The sequence below is a fragment of the Chanos chanos genome, chromosome 2, assembly GCF_902362185.1.
Source record: "Chanos chanos chromosome 2, fChaCha1.1, whole genome shotgun sequence".
Taxonomy (NCBI): domain Eukaryota; kingdom Metazoa; phylum Chordata; class Actinopteri; order Gonorynchiformes; family Chanidae; genus Chanos; species Chanos chanos.
The window spans coordinates 45253165-45274497 of NC_044496.1; the positions used below are offsets into that span (position 1 = coordinate 45253165).

General features: G+C 42.4%; 1 protein-coding gene across 1 annotated transcript; it reads left to right on the forward strand.

The window, feature by feature from the left end:
- Nucleotides 1-1105: 1105 nt before the first annotated feature.
- Nucleotides 1106-19602, forward strand: LOC115804899 (putative methyltransferase NSUN7). The gene is made up of 12 exons (XM_030765386.1): nucleotides 1106-1466; nucleotides 6086-6144; nucleotides 8561-8697; nucleotides 8861-9013; nucleotides 10736-10919; nucleotides 12057-12312; nucleotides 12582-12725; nucleotides 13127-13228; nucleotides 14307-14427; nucleotides 14594-14723; nucleotides 18597-18876; nucleotides 19187-19602. Exons 1-12 carry the CDS (start codon nucleotides 1106-1108, stop codon nucleotides 19600-19602), a joined length of 2343 nt encoding a protein of 780 aa, XP_030621246.1.
- Nucleotides 19603-21333: the final 1731 nt, after the last annotated feature.

A 21333-nucleotide genomic window follows, 5' to 3' on the forward strand; every position in this document is an offset into this window, starting at 1 on the left:
ATTTTTGACAGTCCTTTTAATTATTTTTTTCTTTTCTTTTATGTTTTTTACAATAATGTTTTGAAAGCGAGGAGGCTTTAACAGTGCCCGCCTATGGCAAGGGAGGGTTTGGCTTGATTTAACGTGCCGCTAAGGAAGATAGGTGCAACTATGCCAAGAACATTTAAACCGATTGTTCACTCTTGAAAACACAGCATGCCAACAAAACCAGAGAAGTATTATTACAAATTCTGTTTTCGAAAGTGAAAAGATTATAGAAGCCCGTTGTCAAGGATCCGGTGAGTAACGGCAAACGCCATAAATAACTTAATGTAATAACAACACTGATCAAAACAGGGTCCCATAACTTGAACGCAAAGCTCAAATTTAGATGCCAACCAGAAGGTGAATAAGTAGCGTAGATGAGTGTTTTTCTAACCCTTGGATGTCGTAATCACTGGAAGGACCATGAATAATTTATCAATAGTTGATGTTTACGGCTCGTTAAACAGTGCAGCAGTAATCAGTCAACTGTGTCGGATTTGGAAAACAGTCAATATCCAGAGATTGATACCCAACAGTTTTCAAGTGAATTTGATGCTAATCAACTTGTATCAGTCATATAGCCTACCAGCAATATTTGATTCTAATAAAGTATATGAAAAAGCTATAACAGTTTATTAGCCTACTATCCGTGAGACCGTATTGGACTCACTGTACAAAGATCTTTTTTTCATTATTGTTCCCTTAGGTAACTTATCATAATCAAGGGGTGTAACATAATTGTTTTTTCCGGCTGATGTGACCCGTGAAAGGAGGGAAGAACTGCAAACTTTTTTTTTTGGAGTGAAGTTGAAATTTGAGATGTATTTTGTAAAGTCAGACTTTTGATTTTGCCAAGTTGGACTGGTTGAACATTTAAAATTTAATTGTATCACGTATGTTTCATCTTTGTGAATGTTATTATTCACTTTTGTTTTCTCTTGTGCGAAAATGTTTCTAAGTAGGGTATTTTTGTTTGTGTGTGTGTGTGTGTGTGTATGTGTGTGCGTGCGTGGACGCATTGCATTGCTGTTGTGTATAGTGAGCTGTGTATCTGCTGTTCTGAGTGAGAGAAGGTGAAAGGATGGTGAAACAGGGTGCAGATCAATCACACCGCTCCTCATCCAAGGTTAACAAACGTCGCTCCCAACTCTCTAGCTTCAAAGACCTCACCTTACTGCACAAAGCTCCTCCAGACAATGGAGCAGATAAACCCTCCAACCAACCTTCCCTGCTCCTGTCAGAGCCCGTGGATATTCCGCAAGGGATTCCCGACCGGGTTTACCTCAAGGCTGCGGAGATATTCCAGAGTACACATGTGGAGAAGCCGGCAGCCCAGAGGCTGATCAACTACGGGAAGAAAAGGACAAAGATGACAATGCCAGAGGCCAAGGATGAGACTTCACAACGCCAGGCATATGAGCTGGCATTCAATGCACTCAAATGTAAGTCGGGCACCAGTCCAGGGTTAGAATAGGATTACAACAATCATCACAAACATGTTTAACTCCATCATGTTAAGTCCTCTGAGTCAGAAAGAAGCTTCTCCTCGAATGTAAATGAATGCTCCAGTGAACAGTTAACTAGTAATGAACGAGGATAACTTGCCCTGGTGATGGAAATTGACAGGGAATCGAATTTGGGTAGTTTTCTTGATGGAAGGATAGAGAGAAAAACCTTACTGGTGTGTGTGTGTGTCTGTGTGTCTGTGTGTGTGTGTGTGTGGTGGTGGTGGTGTCTGGGCTGTGATGTGTCATGAATTGGGCCAATATTCTGCCATTGGGGATTTGCTGCCTGTTGAGATTCATAGTTGCAAGGACATGAGGGAGAATATTTGGCTATGTCTTTAAGTGACAGCGGGATTAAGCAGGATGGGGGATGGCTTGATTTCACTATGTGGTATAAAGCAAATGGGAAGGACGGCCATAGTCAAGAGGGTGAGTTTTCACCCATCCATCAATGTCAATATGTGGATCAGCACTACATCTCCCACAGTGCCCCTTTTTTTCTCTCTTCCAGAAGTTTACACAGGGTTACAAGAACTATGATAATTGTGCTAAGCAGTAATTATGCATAGCTACTATGAAAAATATGAGACAGATTATGGGATGGAATTTAAATGAGTTGTATAACCATCTGTGTAGCATGAGTCAAGCCATCACATAATTCACAGATGATGAAAATATTAATGTTTCTGCGCATATCCTCTAAGATTCTGTAACTTTGTAAGAAAGAGGAGCTTTTGCTTGGAGATATGGAAAAAAAGAAGAAATGAAGAGAAATGTACAGAAATCAATGAAGTCCAGGTCGGTTTGGAGAACATGTTCTGTCTGTCACACAAATTCAAATGAGATGACACACCTGGGAACCGGGCATTAATCTGCCCTGAATCTGGAGGAGGGCAGTCCATGGCACAAAATCAATATTCTCACAACCCAGCACTCACACATACACACACACAAACACACACACATACACACAATCCCTGACTGACACATGCTCACACACACACACACACACACACACACACACATCCTGACTGACACACATTCACACGCAGACACACACATTTTCTGTCCTCACACCCTTCAGGGAGAATGACAATGATCCAAAATCGAAGTAAGCCAGATTGTTTTAAAAACGCTTAAGTGGCGAAAAAAGGTTCCAGTGAAAACGGGAATGAGTTTTAGTATTGATTATCTGATTATTGCTCCCATCCGTTCAGTACACAGAGAACACACAGCACGGCGTGTGTCTGAGCTAATGCTGCAGAGACATGAGGTGGAAATGTAGTGTGTGTGTGTGAGAGAGAGAGAGAGAGAGAGCGAGGTAGAACTAGGCAGCTGTAAGGACACAGAGTCACAGTTGCCCCCAGTTGAGATACCAGATAGAGAAATCAGCAGGTCAGACAAACACAGAGTAAGTTCTGTCCATCTCTTCGCTTTTCTCTTTTTTTTATCTTTCGTCCTGTCTGTCTCCCTACCACTTTCTGTCTGACTGTCTCTCTGTCACATTCTATGTACCTTCCTGTTTTTCCTCTCCTCTTTTAACCCCCACAACGTGGCCTCATCTCGCTCTCTGTATTTCTCTCAATCTTTTTACGCCTTCCTTCTCTCTCCCTCCTTCTCTATCTCCCTCTCTGTCCTCCCATCTCCTTGATCCTGGACGTCCTTGATGTCTTTGGGGGGCGGCCATATGTAGAGAAGCCTTGGCCTTGGTTTTGTTCCCTCTGGTTCAGGCTTATCGCCCCTAAGAGATGGGTTTTGGTTTGTCATGCATGTAGTGTGCCCTCATCTAACATCAGGGAAATTACATTATATGCAAATGACTCCAGGTGTGAAAATAAAGGGCAGCGATTCTACTGGTGAGAATGACCTTGCTTTATGTTGCTCCCTTGGGTGTGATAGTTCTCTCTCTCCCTTTGTCGGCAAAAGGGGAAATGGCCCAAAGATTATTCCACGTTAATTCATATGCCATTTTCACATCGTATTAGCAGTTTTAAAAGCTCAGATCTCTTCACCGCGAGGAGGTTGCCACGTGGTTCTCAGATTACTGAAGATTCAGTCTTAAAGTACTGGTGGGGGAATGACTGCCTATTAGGAATGGACAAAAATAATAGTGTCCTTGAAGAGGGAAATGGTCTCTGTGCTTCAGTAAATATCATCCCGTGTTGATGAATAACATGTAAGCTATCTAAAACTGCCCCGATTATCTCTCCCCGTGCTCTCTCTCGTTCTGTCACTCATGTCCTCTCTACAGATAAATGTTTAATTGGCGAGAGAGAAGCACGCACATCAGACGGATAAAAAGAAAAAAAAAACCCCAGTATTCATCTGTATCCCTCCTCCTTTTTTAATCTTTTGTGTTGCTTCTCCCTTGTGCCCATCCATCTCCGGGTCCCCGTGTTGTTCTAGGACAAGGTCCAGGAGCAATGACATCATCTGTACTTTTCCCGTAAATTCTCACCTTCTGGAAAAAAAAAATGTGAACTTCGAGTTTATTACCACGTTAAACATTAACTCTCAAAGCAGAAAATTCGAGTTTGATCACTGAAAATGTAGAACAGGAACTGTGACATGCCATTGTCTCTACACGAGAACTTCCTTATTTGGTAAATTATTCGGTTTGCGGGTTAAAGCTTTCCAAGATCTTATGGTTGTGACTGCTTTCATTTTTCCACAGGTGTGGTGAGTGCAGCTCCATAAAGTTGATTGATTTGGCTGCTCTGTTTTTTCCACTAAATTTCTTTTGGCTCCTATTTGCAGCCCTTGTTGTGGTCTTGCCTTTTTTGGCAGGAGTTCCCACGTCCTCTTCTGTTTCCCCTTTTTGCCTCAGCCTGTTGGCTCAAAACATTGTCTTAGCCACGCCCTTTGTTGTTATGGTAACAGGTTGATTGATTTGTAGGTGGTACCTCAGGCTCATTTGTAATTTTGTAGGGAACAGAGATTGTTGGCAGAGATTAGTTTGGCTCTGAGCTGATAATGTGTTTTTGATCTGAAGGTTAATGGTTCTATCCGCGGGCTTCCAGCAGTCCATGACCACAGCCATGCATCGTCTTGGAGTACAACACTCTGTTTCTCTGTGTGTGTGTGTGTGTGTGTGTGTGTGTGTGTTTGCGTGCGTGCATGCAGGCATGCATGTGTGTGTGTGTGAGTGTGTTTTTTGGGGTGTGTTCATGTAAGGTTTATGTTCAACATCGTTAGTGAAGTTTAGAAAGTCAGTTCTATTGGTCCTTCTCTTTGACGCACACTCATTGCACACATACGCACAAATTGGTTCAACACAGTTGAACATATGTTGTCATTATGGATGGATAAGGTGGTGGTGGTTACCAGGGCAACTACTATTATCATGTGGTCCTGTGGTGATGGACAAAAGTTACAATACCGGCTGTCACTTCAGATAAGGGCTTAATCTGTTCAATTCAGACACCACACACACGTGCAAACACACACACGCACACACATACATGCGCGCGCATACACACACACACACACACACACACTCAGAGAGAGATTGTGAAGTTGTTTTACATTATCTTACTCTAACTGAAAAATTTACAGCTTGTATTTATTCGATTAAAAAAAAGTTACTCATCCAAAAAATGACCATATGATGTCTGCATATTGGCTAGAAGCTCCCTATCTCGCACCTCAAAGGGACTGCTCAGGCAAACAGTGCAGATTTTTACAGGCCAGTGTGTTTTAATCCCCCTTAGATGAAGAGGATTTGGGCAAGTTTTTTCTCTCTGCTTGAAGTTCAAATATGGAGTGAAAACTCTGTGGTAGAAAATTCAGAGACATTTTTGGAGAGTGGTCTAGGAGAGGGTGCTATTGTGGAGGGTGCTGGCTGTGTCTTCAACAATCTCTCTGTCTCGCTCTCTCTCTCACTCTACCTCTCTCCTCCTCTCTCCTCTCCATGTCTGTAGATCAGTCTGTATGCTATCTTAATCAACAGATAAATGTCTTTAGATTAACTAAACAATAAAATACCCACATACAAACTTTTATTCACTTGCTTGCTGAGTCCTTCAGCACTAAGTGGTGGTGACAGGGGTTGTGTAATGTCTGCCGTGGAGTGGACCTGGAACAGCCATCTCATTAAGAACACAGTGAATTGTGTATTTGTCCATCAGTCAAGAAATGAGGTCCATTTACTAATGTTAATCTCTTTTCTCAGTGACTGAATTTCACAGCCTTTTTATCACGGATGCTCTGACTTCCAGTCTTTTCATATGGCCCAACGGATTATACTGCATCGTGAGCTTTATTCAGAAAGCATTTTTAAAGTGAAATTTTAATTGAACTTGACTAAGATTGCCTGGCTTAGTCTCTTAGTCACCATTGTCTGTGTGTTAGATGTTCAGTAATTTCAGTTATGACAAAAGAGTTTTGTGCTTTTCAGAAACCTTTTGTTATGTTCTCGTGTTATGTCACATCTTTAAATTTTAACCTGTAGTCTTTATGCTCATTTAGTTGTCGGTAGTGGTGTTTTTTTTTCCAGATATTTCTCTATGTCTATTTATTGTGTCATTTCTTTAGTTGATATTTCTCCTTCCCTTCAGATCAAGAGCTGCTGGAGGACATTTTGATTGACAGCTGCTTCTATCTCTCTCAGCCAGTGGTGAGTGTGTGTAGAGGTTCTATATTTTCTCTCGATTGGTTAAATCTCTTTTCTTTTTCTCAGAGTGGTGTAAGCAGATGGTAAGTCACACCAAAATTCTTTGCACTGTTTTTGAGATGAATTGCTTTACTTTTCTGTGCTGTTTTTCAGCTGGAGCCCGAAGTGTTTCTGTTTTATTTCCTGTGGGTGGCTTCCATTTCATAACTAATTAATCTTTAGCTCAGGGAGTTAATAACAAACTACTGCTCAACTCCCAACTCAAAACTATCCCGAGTTATAAATGCTCACAGGTTTGTGTGTATGTGTGTGTGTGTGTGTGTGTGTGTTTGTGCATGTATGTGTGTGTTTATGGGATTGACAACACTTTCCTCTAAGAAACACAAAGGCAGCTTAATGATGAACAAAGAATGATGAATTCTTCAGTCTGTATGCATACATGTGTGTGTGTGTGTGTGTGTGTGTGTGTGTGTGTGTGTGCATGTATGTGAGTGTGTGTGAGACTAGCTTTGTGATGAGCATGAGCATTGACAGAGACCCAGGAGCAGACTTAATGACTGAATGAGAATGCAGGACACATCAGTGTGTGCCTCTCTGTGTGAATGTGTATTTATGTGTGTGTGTGTGTCTGACCTTGTGTGTAAGGTCACACTCGTTTTTCTCTGCTGGCCTGGAGTGTGGGATCTGCAGGGCAGTGAGTAGAATACAATCATAGCTCTAATTTTCAACCTCGTCTACCTCATATAAATTAGACACTTCCAGTCTTGGAGTGAAAGCATGCAGCTATGTTGCACTGAAGCAGAAAAAAGACATATTTTCATATTTAAACTTGTTTGGTTCTCTTTGAGTTATCTTACTTCAGAAACAGGACAAAACAGTGGAATAGACTTCAGCACAGGAAAAAAGAAAAGAGGAAGAAACAAGGGGTGTTTTTGTTTGTAACTGTTCCAGAAAAGTGATGTAGTTGCTAAGAAAATGTATGTGCAAGGACATATGTCCATACATAGTCTTCAGTTTACGTGTACAGTTACATACACACAGACACGTTGGTGCATATGTTTATGCAGTCTCATGCATATTTCTCCACCCAACCAACACTACACACACACACACACACACACACACACACTTTTTCTGTGTAAGGATGAAATATGGCTTGCTGAAGGATGAATGGCTCTTGTGCTGGTGGGTTGGCAGGTCGTTACTCTGCATCCTGAGAGAGAGAGACCATAAACTCACACACACAATGAAGCTCTCTTTAGAACTCACTTTACCCCTCAACACACACACACACACACACACACTGCAGTTGTAAAGCCCAACCTTGACAGAGATAGGAGGGGGTATAATGGCATATATACCTGGTTGTAAAACAAAGGCTTTGGCTGTGCAATACATGAGTGAAGAGAGATGGAAGTTTAAATCAGAACCGTTAGACATTTACATTCACACCAAACGCACATACCAGGCTAACACACACCAGACAGTCACACACTGCATGCACACGCACATGCACACACACACACACACACACACACACACTCATGCTCAAACAACATTGCACAGCTTAACCTGTTTGCTCAAGAACTGCCCAACGGGGAAACTCTGTTGCCCGGCGACAGTGCAGAAAGAATCTTATCCGCCCTGGGGTCCAACCTTGGTAGAGGACAAGGAACAAGAGAAAGAGAGAAAGCATGTAGTGTATTAGAGCAGACACCCCCTCTAGCATCTGTATACACTGTGTCATTTTCTGAAACACGACAGGCATACAGGGGGAATGTGCACGTTCTTTCAGATCTATTAGCATTGGTGCATTAGACTTCACAGAGAGACAGTCAGAGTGTGTTGCTGCCACCCATCAGATACACCATCTGTTTATCCTCAGAGAGAGAGAGAGAGAGAGAGAGAGAGAGAGAGAGAATGTTAAGGAGGTATACGCATTAGTACCCCTCCTGAGATTTAATTAAGAGACCATACAGGGTACGTGTATGTCACTGAAGGTCTCTGTGAGTTTGTGTTAAATATGTGCGTGTGTCTGTGTGTGTGTGTATTTCCAGCTGAAAGCACTGTCGATAAGCAGACTCCCCGCTGGACTCTGAACAGCTCTGTTGTCTGTCTTTCTCTGTTGAGATCAGTTAGTGTGCTGCACACAGCTTGTAACACACCCTCTGTCATGTCTGTGGCATTGCTGTATAGGAGTTAGGCCATGTGGATAGGAACTGTTAAAGAGTTAATGAAGTGAACAGATTTACTTCTCTATGTTCGTTCTTTAAAAGAGAATAATGAGGGAGATGGGCAGTGTCACTTAAAGCCTCTCAAGCTTTGGAGCTGTAACATGCTGATGTGTTCTTTGCTCTTGCTCTCTCTCTCTCTCTCTCTCTCTCTCTCGCTCTCTCTCTCCCTCTTTCTCTCTTTCCAGGCTGATGACATGATGAGTTTGGTGGCTGTCATGCTGTATGATTTTCAAGAAAGGAAGTTCCTGCCACGAGAGCAACTGGCCAATCAGGGAGAGGAGGTAGTACAGGAAGTCAGAGAGGTTGAGGAATGCCTGCTCAGGTGAGGGAGACTCAGCATCATCATTATCATTGTCATCAGCATCATCGCCATCACCACAGATTATTATTATTTGTGTGAAAATGAATGAAATATTATTTAGCTTGCAGTTGTTATAGTTTTCTGTTAATTGTTGATGTTATTTTTTTTTTGTTGCTGTTATCAGGTTTAAGACTAAGCTGGCGGCTTCGTTGGCCCGCTGTAGAATCAAACACGACCTGCAGACCATAGACTGCATTCTCCCAGACAGTGTGAGGATGAAGCAGCAGAGAGCCTCATGTTTACCTGTTCATGCCTGGATTAATACACTGAAGACCAGGTACACCCCACACAGAGACTGTATACCCACATGCATAGACACACAGCCATACACAGTATACACACATGCTCATGGTCATACATTAAAGACTTTAACACACATATTCACACTCTGATCCTGGTACAGATTCAGATCTTGGTATACACTCAGAACTCGCTGCGCAATCAGAATCTGGTGATCAGATCAGAATGACTCTCCTCAACTTATCCATTACATGACATCAGAAACAACTCAATGTACTGACTGATTGATCTGCTCTGGGAAAGTGCGTGTTTGTGTGTGTGTGTGTGTCTGTGTCTGTGTGTCTGTGTCTGTGTGTCTGTATGTGAAATAGCCAAAAATGTGATTCATAGTATGAACATAGTACGAATATTGGTATGAATATAGTATGAATAGAGTATGAATGAAGTATGAATACATTAAATCCTGGCAATCATTTTCACTAGCTTTTGGATATTTCCCCCATGTAGGAGTGATTGTTTCAGACCAGAAGCATTCTGCATACACATATTCACTCACACACACACACACTCACACCATTTTCATTTGTATGACCTGAAGCAGAACTGAGAGAGTGTGAAGTCCACAACAAGGATATTCAGTATTATGTTTTTTAAGCAAGAAAATGATATATGTGTGTGTGTGTGTGTGTGTGTGAGAGAGAGAGAGAGAGAGAGAGAGAGAGAAATGGTTTATAGTTCAGCTTTCTTGCTGACATCCCATTATACTTGTACTCTCCTGTTTAACCTCCACTCTGGAGTGACCAGTCTTATATCAAATTGCAGTTTGTGTGTGTGTGTGTGTGTGTATGTGTGCGTGTGTGTGTGTGTCCGATACTGCCCTGCTTTATTCTATACATCAGACAGGCTGTTTATGCTTTTGCCATCCTCCATATGTATATGTGTGCGACTGTGCACCTGTGGGTGTGCTGTACCTCTCTCTCATATCTCATATTGCAGATGGGATATTTGTGTGTGTGTGTCTGTGTGTGTGTGTGTGGGCAGTAAATCCTAGAGGGTGAGCTGCAGACAGATTCAATCAACACTGGCGCAGTGCTGAGAGTGAGACTTACATTTTAGAGGTCACACAAGGCCTTAAAACACACACACACACAGACACACACACACAAAGGGATACACACATCTACAAGCACATTTTTATGCCAACTCCTGTACTCCTGCTATAACAGAAATGATTGCAGTTTGTAGGTTTTCCAGATCTATTGCATACAGCTCTCTCATGTTTTGTCCTTTGCCAGACAAGGAAAACGGTTTTGAAACTAACCCCGGCTTTGTTATCAGTGTAACACCTGAAACATTAAGCTGCCTGTACATGGGACAAAATGCTCATCAAAACATTAGCACTCTCAACACACAACAGTGAGAGCCAAGAGAAGCAAAGCAGCCCGCTCAACACAGTCTGTACAAACTCAGATAACCTAAAACACTCCATAACTTTCAGCCCAGACAAATCCTGATGCCATACTACAAACACAGCTAACAGCAGACAATGTACACCCATCCAGTTTAAAGTGTATATCCTCATTACATGTCATTGAGAAGAGAGCCTTTCCAATTTTCTTTTTTCTTTTTCCCTACTGTATTGTGTATGCCTCTTCAACATTTTCTTTCCCTCTCTCTCTCTCTCTCTCTCTCTCTGTCTCTCTCTCTCTCTTTCTCTCTTTCTCTCTCTCCCCCTTCCTCTCTCTCCTTCACTCCCTAGTGTGGAGGAGGTGTGTGGTGTGCTTAAGAGGGAAGGTTTCTCTCAAGTGAATTCAGTCGGGCAGTTAGAGGGCCAGTCCTTCTGTGAGGACCCACACTGCTCAGAACTATTGGTGTTTCCTGCCCAGTGCAAGGCGGACCTGTTCCGAACCAGACTCATCAACCAACACAAACTCATTATTCAGGTACACCATCTAATGGTCCACAGAGATGATTACAAACACTTATTATTCAGGTACAGCATCTAATGGTCCACAGAGATGATTAAAGAAACCCCAGCTTTTATCTCAGTAGCAGGCTCAGAACTCAGTTTGATTGTCTGAACTGAAGCCAGTGCGATAACTCTTTATTGGGCCATCCATGTGTTAGATCAAAGAAGTTATGCTCTAATGTATTGTATTGTGTTTTATTGTACTGCAGTGTGGTATATTGTATTACGAATATAAATGATTTTAATGTTGCACTAACTACAGGTTTTTACTTGTTTGATCGTGTTGTATGGCTATAATGTGCCACTCTTGAGTAGTGTATCTCTATGGATGTTCTTGGCTTTGTTAGACTTACATAAACCAAACGAAAAGGCTCCTCTGGTCTGCCTTACATACTATTGTTTTATCATTAACCCTTTTACCAGCACCTCTACAGATTAACACTTCATCTTCGTGTCAGGTTGTGAACTGTCCCTCTCGCCCCCCCCCCCCCCCCCCCCCCTTCTCTCTTTCCAGCCTTCAGTCACATTCAACTCATAGAGTCTCAGTTTCAGTCCACTTTCCTCTGTGAACCAAGAACAATCAGATTACTGAGAGGAATTCAATTAAGCATTCAATACTGCATCTAACCTAATCATCTCCCTCTCCCTCCCTCTCTCTCTCTCTCTCTCTCTCTCTCTCCATGTCCTTGGACCCTTGGCCATAGACAGCAGTATGAAGCTTAAGTTCAGATGATTAATGGGCAGAAATATTTGCTTGTTCTGCATTTGTGGTTGAGCTAACCCTTACCTCAATGTTTTAAGCCATTTCTCCCTCATGCTCTGAATAATAAACATGAAAGCTTTTTAGATTGTCAAATATTAAAGCAGTATTTTAATGGAATTTGTACTTTGAAAGTTTCACAGAAAAAAAAAAAGGCTTTTTGAAATAGTTAACATTTTGCACTTTTCCTGATCTTCTTTTCCTCTACATTATTTAATTTGGACCTTGCAAATCTCTCTATTCTTTTATATCTATATGGATGAATTCTTGTTTGCTGATGACTGTGTGTGTGTGTGCATGTACAGTTTGTCTTAGAGTGTGAGGTCCTCTTTGTTTTGTTTTGTTTGACAGGATAAGTCATGCTGTGTGGGTCCATGGGCATTGCGCCCCCTGTTGGTTAAAGACGGAGATGTTTTGATGGTTGGCTTTTTCTCCGCTCTCACCATTGCTCATGTGGCTGCAGTCATACACACACACAGTGCTCCACAGACACACACGTATGGCAGTGCCAGCAGCCCCGCCCACGTATTTGTGTGTGTGGGAGATGGACGGCCTGCACAGAGGGAAAGGCTACAGGAAGCTCTCACCAACTTGGGCTGTAACAAGAGTGAGTGAGTGTGTGTGTGTGTGCATGTATGTGTTTGCTTTTCTATTGGTGTGAATACATTTTTATTAAGCGTTTCTCACACTGAGACAGACTGTGATATGATGTGTCTGTGTGTGTGTGTGTGTGAGAGAGAGAGGCAGAGACAAAGAAAGAGAGATGAGAGTGTGATTGAGGAAGCCATTGCGTTTGCATGTGTAAAACAGAGACATAGTGAGTGTACATAGCAGAGAATATGTGATATAATGTGATATAATGTTTGTGTCTTTCAGATGTGAAGCTGATTACTGACTGTTTCGGTTCACTGGATGTGTGTGATCCGAGATTGCAGAAGGTTCGCCTCATCCTGCTCATGCCCCAGTGCTCCGTCTCTGCAGTCTGTAACCCAGTAGAATATATACTACAGGAGAATGGAGGTATAAACACACACACACACACACACACACACACACACACACACAGAGTTTTCAGTGTTCATGTTTTCTTATAGAGTGCCTGTTGCGTAGTAATGGAGGTAGTCAATGTGTCACCCATTAGATCATGCCAAACTATCCAAAACCAGAGTTAACCCTGGCTGGGTACTGTCCACACATCTGTGTGTGTTTTTCTTGAGTCTAGTCAGGCTCTAAACCAGCTGACTGAACAGTTTAACAAGCCTCATTAGCTCAGTGTGTGAGGTAATTATGATTCGAATGAGCCACTGTGGAGACTGCTCAAAGCAGATACCTGCTGGATGTTCAGGTCGGAGGAGACAGGTTAAATAACTGAGTGTTATTGATGCTATTCGTCTGTCTGTCTGTCTGTCTGTGTCTGTCAGATACTGACCTGTTAAAGGACCTGTCCCAGGGCTCCGTCGCTCAGCCCAAACTGAACTCCCTTGTCTCCCAGCAATGCAGAGACCTCGAGCACGCACTTATATGTAAGTGTGTATGTGACTCTGAGAATGAAACTCCAGCTGATTTCACTATCTCTCTCTGTGGTAATGTTTTTGCTCTGATTGCCTGAATTTACTGTTTCTCAGTAGTCAGTGTGAAAGCTGCAACAGCACCAATAATTCTGTAATAATGATATTTTTTCCTCTCTTTTTTTGGGGGGGGGGGGGGGGGGGGGGGGGGGGGTGTTGGGGGGAGCGAGGGCAGGTGGCTGTGCTTTATGTGGCTTTGGATCATGTTTGTCCTGTGGGAATGGGTTTGATTTGGAGCGGATCATTACCAGTCCCGTTAATCTGGCTGGTATCGAGCAGCACTGTACCGCTCTCTCCCTGTAGATACTCTCATGCTCTCCCTAATTAATGGCAGGTGCATTTCCATCCCATCCCAATCAATACATGAGTGAACACAGCTCCCCAACCCAGCTACCAGCCATCTGCTTTTGCTCAAACTGCATTTTGGTTTTTTTTTCCCTCTCTCTCTCGCTCTCTCTCTTTCTCTCTCTCTCTCTTTTTGTATGTGAATGTATTTTCATATGTGTAAAGCATCGGGTCGTAGTCGGATGTGTGTGTGTGTGCGCGCGCATGTTTTTAAGAGAGTTGCATGCAAAGAAGTAATTTCCTAGCTGCTCAGTTGTCTTGATATTCATTGTGAGTGTGTGTTTGCATCCTCAGTTCTCTTGATATTCATTGTGAGTGTGTTTTCATCCTCAGTTGTCTTGATATTCATTGTGAGTGTGTGTTTTCATCCTCAGTTGTCTTGATATTCATTGTGAGTGTGCGTTTTCATCCTCAGTTGTCTTGATATTCATTGTGAGTGTGTTTTCATCCTCAGTTGTCTTGATATTCATTGTGAGTGTGTTTTCATCCTCAGTTCTCTTGATATTCATTGTGAGTGTGTGTTTGCATCCTCATTGCTGTTTGCAGTCTCAATTACACTGATATTTTCTGTTTCTTAGCACAGGGGATCTGTCGATCGACAGATGAAAGAATGGATGGCTTGTGAGTGTGTGTACTCATCTCCTGAGTGTGTGTGTGTGTGTGTGTGTGTGTGTGCGTGCGTGTGCAGTTCCTAAGGTGCAGGCAGTAGTGTACTCTACCTGTTCCTCATACCCAGAGGAGAATGAGGAGGTAGTGAAGAGAGCACTGGCACAGGGAGTGGATGACAGCTCAAAACTACAGCCTTACAGGTGTGTGTGTATGTGTGTTTATGTATCATTAGCTCTCTAGCTTTCTGTGCTATGTGCCATGGCATATATCAGTTTAAAAACAATACAGTATGCGTAGTATCGAAAACTGACATGTCTGTGTGCGTGTTCTCGCATGTACGTGTTTGTTTTTGTGAGTGTGTCTTAGGCTGAGTTCCCTCAACGTGCTCCAAAGTGCCGTGTGTGAGGAGAGGGGAGTGGAGAGAAGCCCTGGCCTCTTTAAACTTGAGCCGTCTGAGCAGAGTAACGGCTGTTTCTTAGCTCTGCTCACCAGAGAGGTACTAAACATCAACACTCTACTACAAAACACTACTTAACACTAAACAATCAGAATAAATGGAAAATACTTCAGCAGTCATGCAGAAGCATAACCTCATGGAAGGGCCAGCTTTGGGGCGATCAAAAAGAGCTGTTTGTTCCACGCGCATTAAAGAGGCGATGAATGAGTTAAAAATGCAACGTTAATAACGTTCAGGGTAAATTACTCGAAATTATTTGTGCCACTGCAGGCTGATGTTAAGAAACATCGGTGTGTGTGTGTGTTTATACCTACATACATAATTTGGAAGGCCAGATGTTGCATGTGTATTAGGCCATTCTGAATGCGAAAAATCACCCTGACACACAAAACAGCCAGACATGGGCCGTCCAATACCCATAAGTGAAGACAGAATCAATAAACAGAGTCTGTTCTCAACGTTCCTATCATAATTTATGTAACCACTCCCTTATTCGCTTTCTCTCTCTCTTTCTTTCTTTCTCTCTCTCTCTCTCTCTCTCTCTCTCACTCACTCTTTCTCTCTCTGTTACTGGTCAAAGCAGTCTGCTAATTGGACAGATTCTGTGAAACTCGATGTTGGTACAACAAATCTCAATTAATTCCCTCTTCTCCAGGGAGTGGTTTTCCCGTGATTCATTTCAGCATCTCCCGTGGTCCTGTGGGCCTTTCTCAGTTCTCAGAGCTGGGCATAAGAGCTGGGTGGGGAGGTTCTTGTTCTGTGTGTGCGTGTATGTGTGTATGTGTGCATGCACTTGTCTCTGTGTGAAATGGATGCGTTTTTTTTTTTTTTTTAATGTTCAGGCTTGGTTGATGTTCAAAGCAAGTGAGAATTTCCCCCTTAGACCAGCTCTCTGCCCACCCCGCCCTTTCCACACCCTCTTTGTTTCTCTATCTCTCTCTCTCTCTCTCTGGCATGTCTGCTGAGGAATCCCTCCTTCATCCCTCTTTCATCTGTTTCTGAAAATAGCTCTGCAGCCCTGTTGTTCTGTAGCCTGACTGTGTGAGCGAGTCCTTAAGTGCATGTGTGTGCGTGTGTGTGTGCGCGCACGCGCGTGTTCATGTTAGAGCAGTGTGTGTTTTGTAATCCAGACTGAAAGTGTTATATAATCTATCTGCTGTATATGTGAAATATGTGGAACTCAGAGGGTTGTAATGTCAATTTAAAAGAGGACAGATGAAAGGTGTAAAGCACAGTAACATTTGGAAGGGCGTGTGTGTGTGTGTGTGTGTGTGTGTTTGTGTAAATGTATTCATCATACAAGTCCATGTGTGCGCCTGAATGCATGAATAAGTTTGTTTTTGGGGCAGGTTGAATCCCCAATGAAATAGTTATTGTTAAGTTTGTTTGTTTTTTTTTCAAAGACATTGGACAATGATTTCACAGCCACTACAGTGAAAACATATTAGATAGAGTCCTGAGAGAGATAGCAGAGCTTTAGACAGAAACACAGTCCCTCAGCTCAGAGCAGAACAGGCTAGAGGAGACACTAGACTTAAAATCTCCAAAGGGATGGAGAGAGAGAGAGAGAGAGAGAGGGAGAGAGGGAGGGAGGGTCAGATAGATGAGTGAGAGGTCTTCTCAAAGGTAAGAAGATGGAGGATGAGAGGAGAGAGGGAGAGGGAGAGGGAGAGGCAGTGAAGGGGAGTAGGAGAGGAGTGAAAATGAAAAGACAGGTTAGATGAAAGAAAAATCTTGCAGTTAGATGAGAAAAGTGGAGCAGAGCGGCACTGTAAATATTTCAGTTTTCAGTGACTGCGCTGTCTTCCTTCTGCTCCCCCTTTCTCTCTCTCTCTCTCTCTCTCTCTGTCTCTTTCTCCTTCACTCTGTCTCCTCGTGGGTGGTGGTTTAATATGTGTACTACATACAACGGACGTGACAGCTTTAAGTGCGCTGTAATATTCAGAACCGGTGAAACTCAACCGTACACCACACACACACAGATCATCTCGTTTCTTTTTTTTTTTTTTAACTTAAGTTTACTCATATGGGGTCAAAGTTTCCCGCACTTCATTTTTTTTCCCTCTGATATTTCCATAGATTTCCATAGTTTCACGGTTCTTTTTTTGCCTGGCCTGTAAACGACGGGAGACATACCGGACCGGTGTGCTCCGCTTCCACAGATGCGATTGTGTTTAAAGCGCGCATCTCTAACAACACAATGTTCTCTCCTCACACCAGCTCAATAATGCAGACGCCCGTGTCCCACATACCCTTCACACACGTGTGTTTCTATAACCCAGGCTGCAGATGAAGCCTTCAGCTGCTTCTCTTCTATTACACTCATTCATCATGTTTACATTTCTCTGACAGATACGGAAAAGATAATCAAGTCCAAATAACTCTCAAGCAGCCTTCACCCGCCTATAAAAGCCTCCTAATAAACGTTATTGTCACACTCTTAAGAAGGGCTAATAAAAACACAATTAGTGCGTGCGTGCGCGGGAGATATTAGCTTTCCCCGCATGCCCCGTGTAGCGTGGGTTTTTTTTTACGACGCCTCTGTATGACTGCACATGGGAGCAGTAAAATTTCCTGTATGCAGCAAACGGAGCGATGGTCGGGAAAAGACTTTGAGCGAAACGACAAATATATCCTGAAGAAGCCTTTATGATCTGTTGCTATGTCAACGCCATGAACGTCACTAAGATTTTGGATTTATGACAGTTATATATGGGATTCTGTTGATGTTATGGGTTATTTGCAGCTTTAATAGTAAAGTTAATACATGTATGTCCAGAAAGATTATATTCGATAATAAATGTATGTTTCAAAGCCCATAAATGTATGATAAAAAAGTGTTTGATGTACGCTTTCAAATCTACTTTTCGTAAGCCATTGACTCACACATATATTTTTTCACATTACTATTTTGGCTGGAAATAGAAGTGAAAATGAAATTTTAAAGAAACTGTACTTTTGATGAGAGCACTGTTTCTGGGATAGAAAAAAGAAGACTGTTGATAAGTTCAGGCAGATGGAGGCCGTTTGTAAAGACAAAGTGTGACGTTATTGGACTGATCTTGGATCAGCTTTGTGACTCTTACAGGCCTCTCCCGATGGTCAGAAGCACACATGCTCTGTGCTGTATTAACAGTGTTATGGGTATATGAGGTGTGGGTGATATGAACAGTGGGCAGTTCAAAGAGCCTTCCAATTATTACTATTACTGTCACACAGAAAGCTGATTGAGCTGAAGGACAAACACTGTGATTTTAGGGCCAAGGAGACACAGAGAGAGAGAGAGAAAGAGAGAGAGAGAGAAGGAGAGAAAGTGCATGTGTTGAATAATTCAGCGCCCCCTGTCTGTGTGTGTTAACGTCAGCAGGGCGGTCCCTCTAGACCTCCAACATTACACACGCATGCACACGCACACACAGACACACTCTGGGCTTGAATAATTCACACCCAGCATGTTGGTTGGTGCTGAGGCAGCAGGTGACCCAGCAGGACTCAAACATACACACACACACACTTTCACAGCAGGAACCACGTCAACCAGTACACACAGAAGAGAGATCAACGCAAAGAGAAAAAAAAATACAACATGCACACAGATACACAGAGTGTAAGACTCATGCTGACGTGAGGAGGGAATTTATGTCGTTCAATATGGATGCACATTCAAACACACACACACACACACATTCACACACACGTATTCTCACAAATGTTTTTTGCAGTCTCTGTAAATTCTTCAACTCCTCAACCAAAAGGTGAGGGAACAGGTGCAAGTTATCTTCACTCTCTAATCAATACCTATTCAAACAAAAATATAATTCACAGTTCTGTGAAGGCTGCTAGATTCCATCCATTTTCACTTTTTGTTCTGTTTTCATATTTTATCTGTTTTTCTTTTCTCTTTTGGGACAGCCAAACCCTGAAGTGGTCGAAACGCCGCAGGAAATTCTCGCTCGTGCAGCAGCAAAAGGCTTGTTAGATGGAATTCAGCCAAACCAGCCAATCAAAAAAGAGGGGCGTGACCAAAAGTCTCACAAAGCAGCACTCAATCAAGGACGTAATGCTCCAGCAGGCTCCCATGCCTCTCTCAGTAGCCAATTATGTGTGAAGGAGTTCCAGAAACGCGAGATGAAGGGAAGCAGCTCTGCTCCAACTGTGGGACAAGAGACTAAAAGAAAGCTGTCATCTCGAGGTTAGTAAAACACACACACACACACACACACACGCTCCCGCAAACACATACGCTTACATATTTCACTGCATCTTATACACAATGAGTTTGAATGTTAATTCCTTGACTGGCAAATTTTACTTTCTTTTCAACCCCAATTTATATTTGTAGTTCAGTAGTTCTACACATTATCTATCTATCTATCTATCTATCTATCTATCTGTCTGTCTGTCTGTCTGTCTGTCTGTCTGTCTGTCTATCTATCTATCTTTCTGTCTATCTATCTATCTGTCTATTTCTTTGTACATGAATTTCTCTTTCTGTCTCTCAGGTAAAGCTGTACCTTCTCGCCATGTCCCACAGAAGACCAATCCACCCAGTACAGGCTCTGTCTCCAAATCCTTGACTTCTACCTTTTCTCTTCATAAGAGCCTCGCACGTATAATAAACACGGCTGCCTCAGCCAATGAGCAAGCACCACCCGTTCCTATGACGACGCCCCCCGCCCCCCGCAAAGGGCGTCAGCAGGTTCTGCATCCAGTGTCCGTCACACTCCCCCCTGTGCAGTTCCCAGACTTTATACCCCCACAACAGCGGAAAATGCACATCCCCCCTCCCTCAACAGGTCCCAATCAGGTCCTGTCATACGTGCAGCTGAAATGCAGCCCGCACACATCACACACACAGTCCAGCAGCAGTTTAGGAGCAGAGAGGAACAGGGTAAAACACACACGACCCTGGCTTTGAGACAAAACAAACTCATAGTAACATTCACCCTAAGTCACATACATACACATACTCACAGACACACACACACACACACATATACACACTAGTGTGTCTTTAGCTTCATTGTGGGCTTCTCTCACCACATGGCCAAATAAATTTTGTCTTATTTATCAAATCTTAAAGTCTAACTCGTTCTGTCAGCTCTATTCACATTTCATAAACCTCTCATTAAAAAATGCTGTATTGCCAAGAACATAATAAACTTTTTGAGACAAGTTCATGTTTTCAAACGTGTTTATTCTTACAATGAGTTACATTAATATGGTGTAAAAATGAGTGCGTAACAGCAGTATGAGATATATATTTATATATATATTGTTTTGGATAAACGGGTGAGTCAGAGATTTTTGGATACAGAAATCACATTCAGTTATGTTTAAACATTACAAGCTTCTCATCAGGATATTCTCTCCATTTTTTTTTTCTCGCTCTCTTTTTTTTTTTTAACGAGTTAAGTTTTTCTTTCCACCAGATTGACAAAGTGTGTGAATAAGAGTGTGTTGGTGTTTGTATCAAGTGTCAAATATTTAGTTACCGTGGCAAGTATTTGTTTTAGTCTATGACCCTAAACCCATAACCTTGGCAACAGGAACCCATTTAAACCATCGATTGGTACTGTATGTGGAACCCATTTAAACCATCGATCGGTACTGTATGTGGAACCCATTTAAACCATCGATCGGTACTGTATGTGGAACCCATTTAAACCATCGATCGGTACTGTATGTGGAACCTATTTAAACCATCGATCGGTACTGTATGTGGAACCCATTTAAACCATCGATCGGTACTGTATGTGGAACCCATTTAAACCATCGATTGGTACTGTATGTGGAACCCATTTAAACCATCGATCGGTACTGTATGTGGAACCCATTTAAACCATCGATTGGTACTGTATGTGGAACCCATTTAAACCATCGATTGGTACTGTATGTGGAACCCATTTAAACGATCGATCGGTACTGTATGTGGAACCCATTTAAACCATCGATTGGTACTGTATGTGGAACCCATTTAAACCATCGATTGGTACTGTATGTGGAACCTATTTAAACCATCGATCGGTAGTGTATGTGGAACAATCGCAGTCTCACTTGCTGATGTGAGAAAGGACCCAGAAGTACATCCCTCTCTATTTCTGTTCACCTAGCCAGCTCCTCAACCCACTTAAACTATCCTGTTCTGTTACTGTGACACTGTACACAGACAAGGAGTTTGAACACACACACACACACACACATTTACACACAAACACACATGTTCCCTGCTTCTGAAGAACACTTAGTATGGCACAACAATGCTGCAAGCTTTTCTAGCTTTCTCCAGTCAGACAACAGAAAATCAGAGCTCAAACAGCAAAAGAACGGAAAGATCAGAGTGACATGAACAACAGCATGACCAATAACAGACTAACATGGAATGTTCTGGAACTCATTCATTGTTGTAATAATACACCACCTACACTTTGCAGTGGATTTGTGATAACTTTAAAACGTGTGTCTGTGTGTGTGTATGTGCGTGTGTGTATGTGTCCAAGGCATGCTTAAAAGCAGCGCGCTTACACAGCAGAGGTCAAAGATCAAGTAAATTATTCCAGATGTGGGGCAGAAGCAGCAACTGTCATTATTTTATTCCTTTCTTTTTGCTCTCTGTTTTCTAAATGAACTGATTTTCTACTCTCCATTG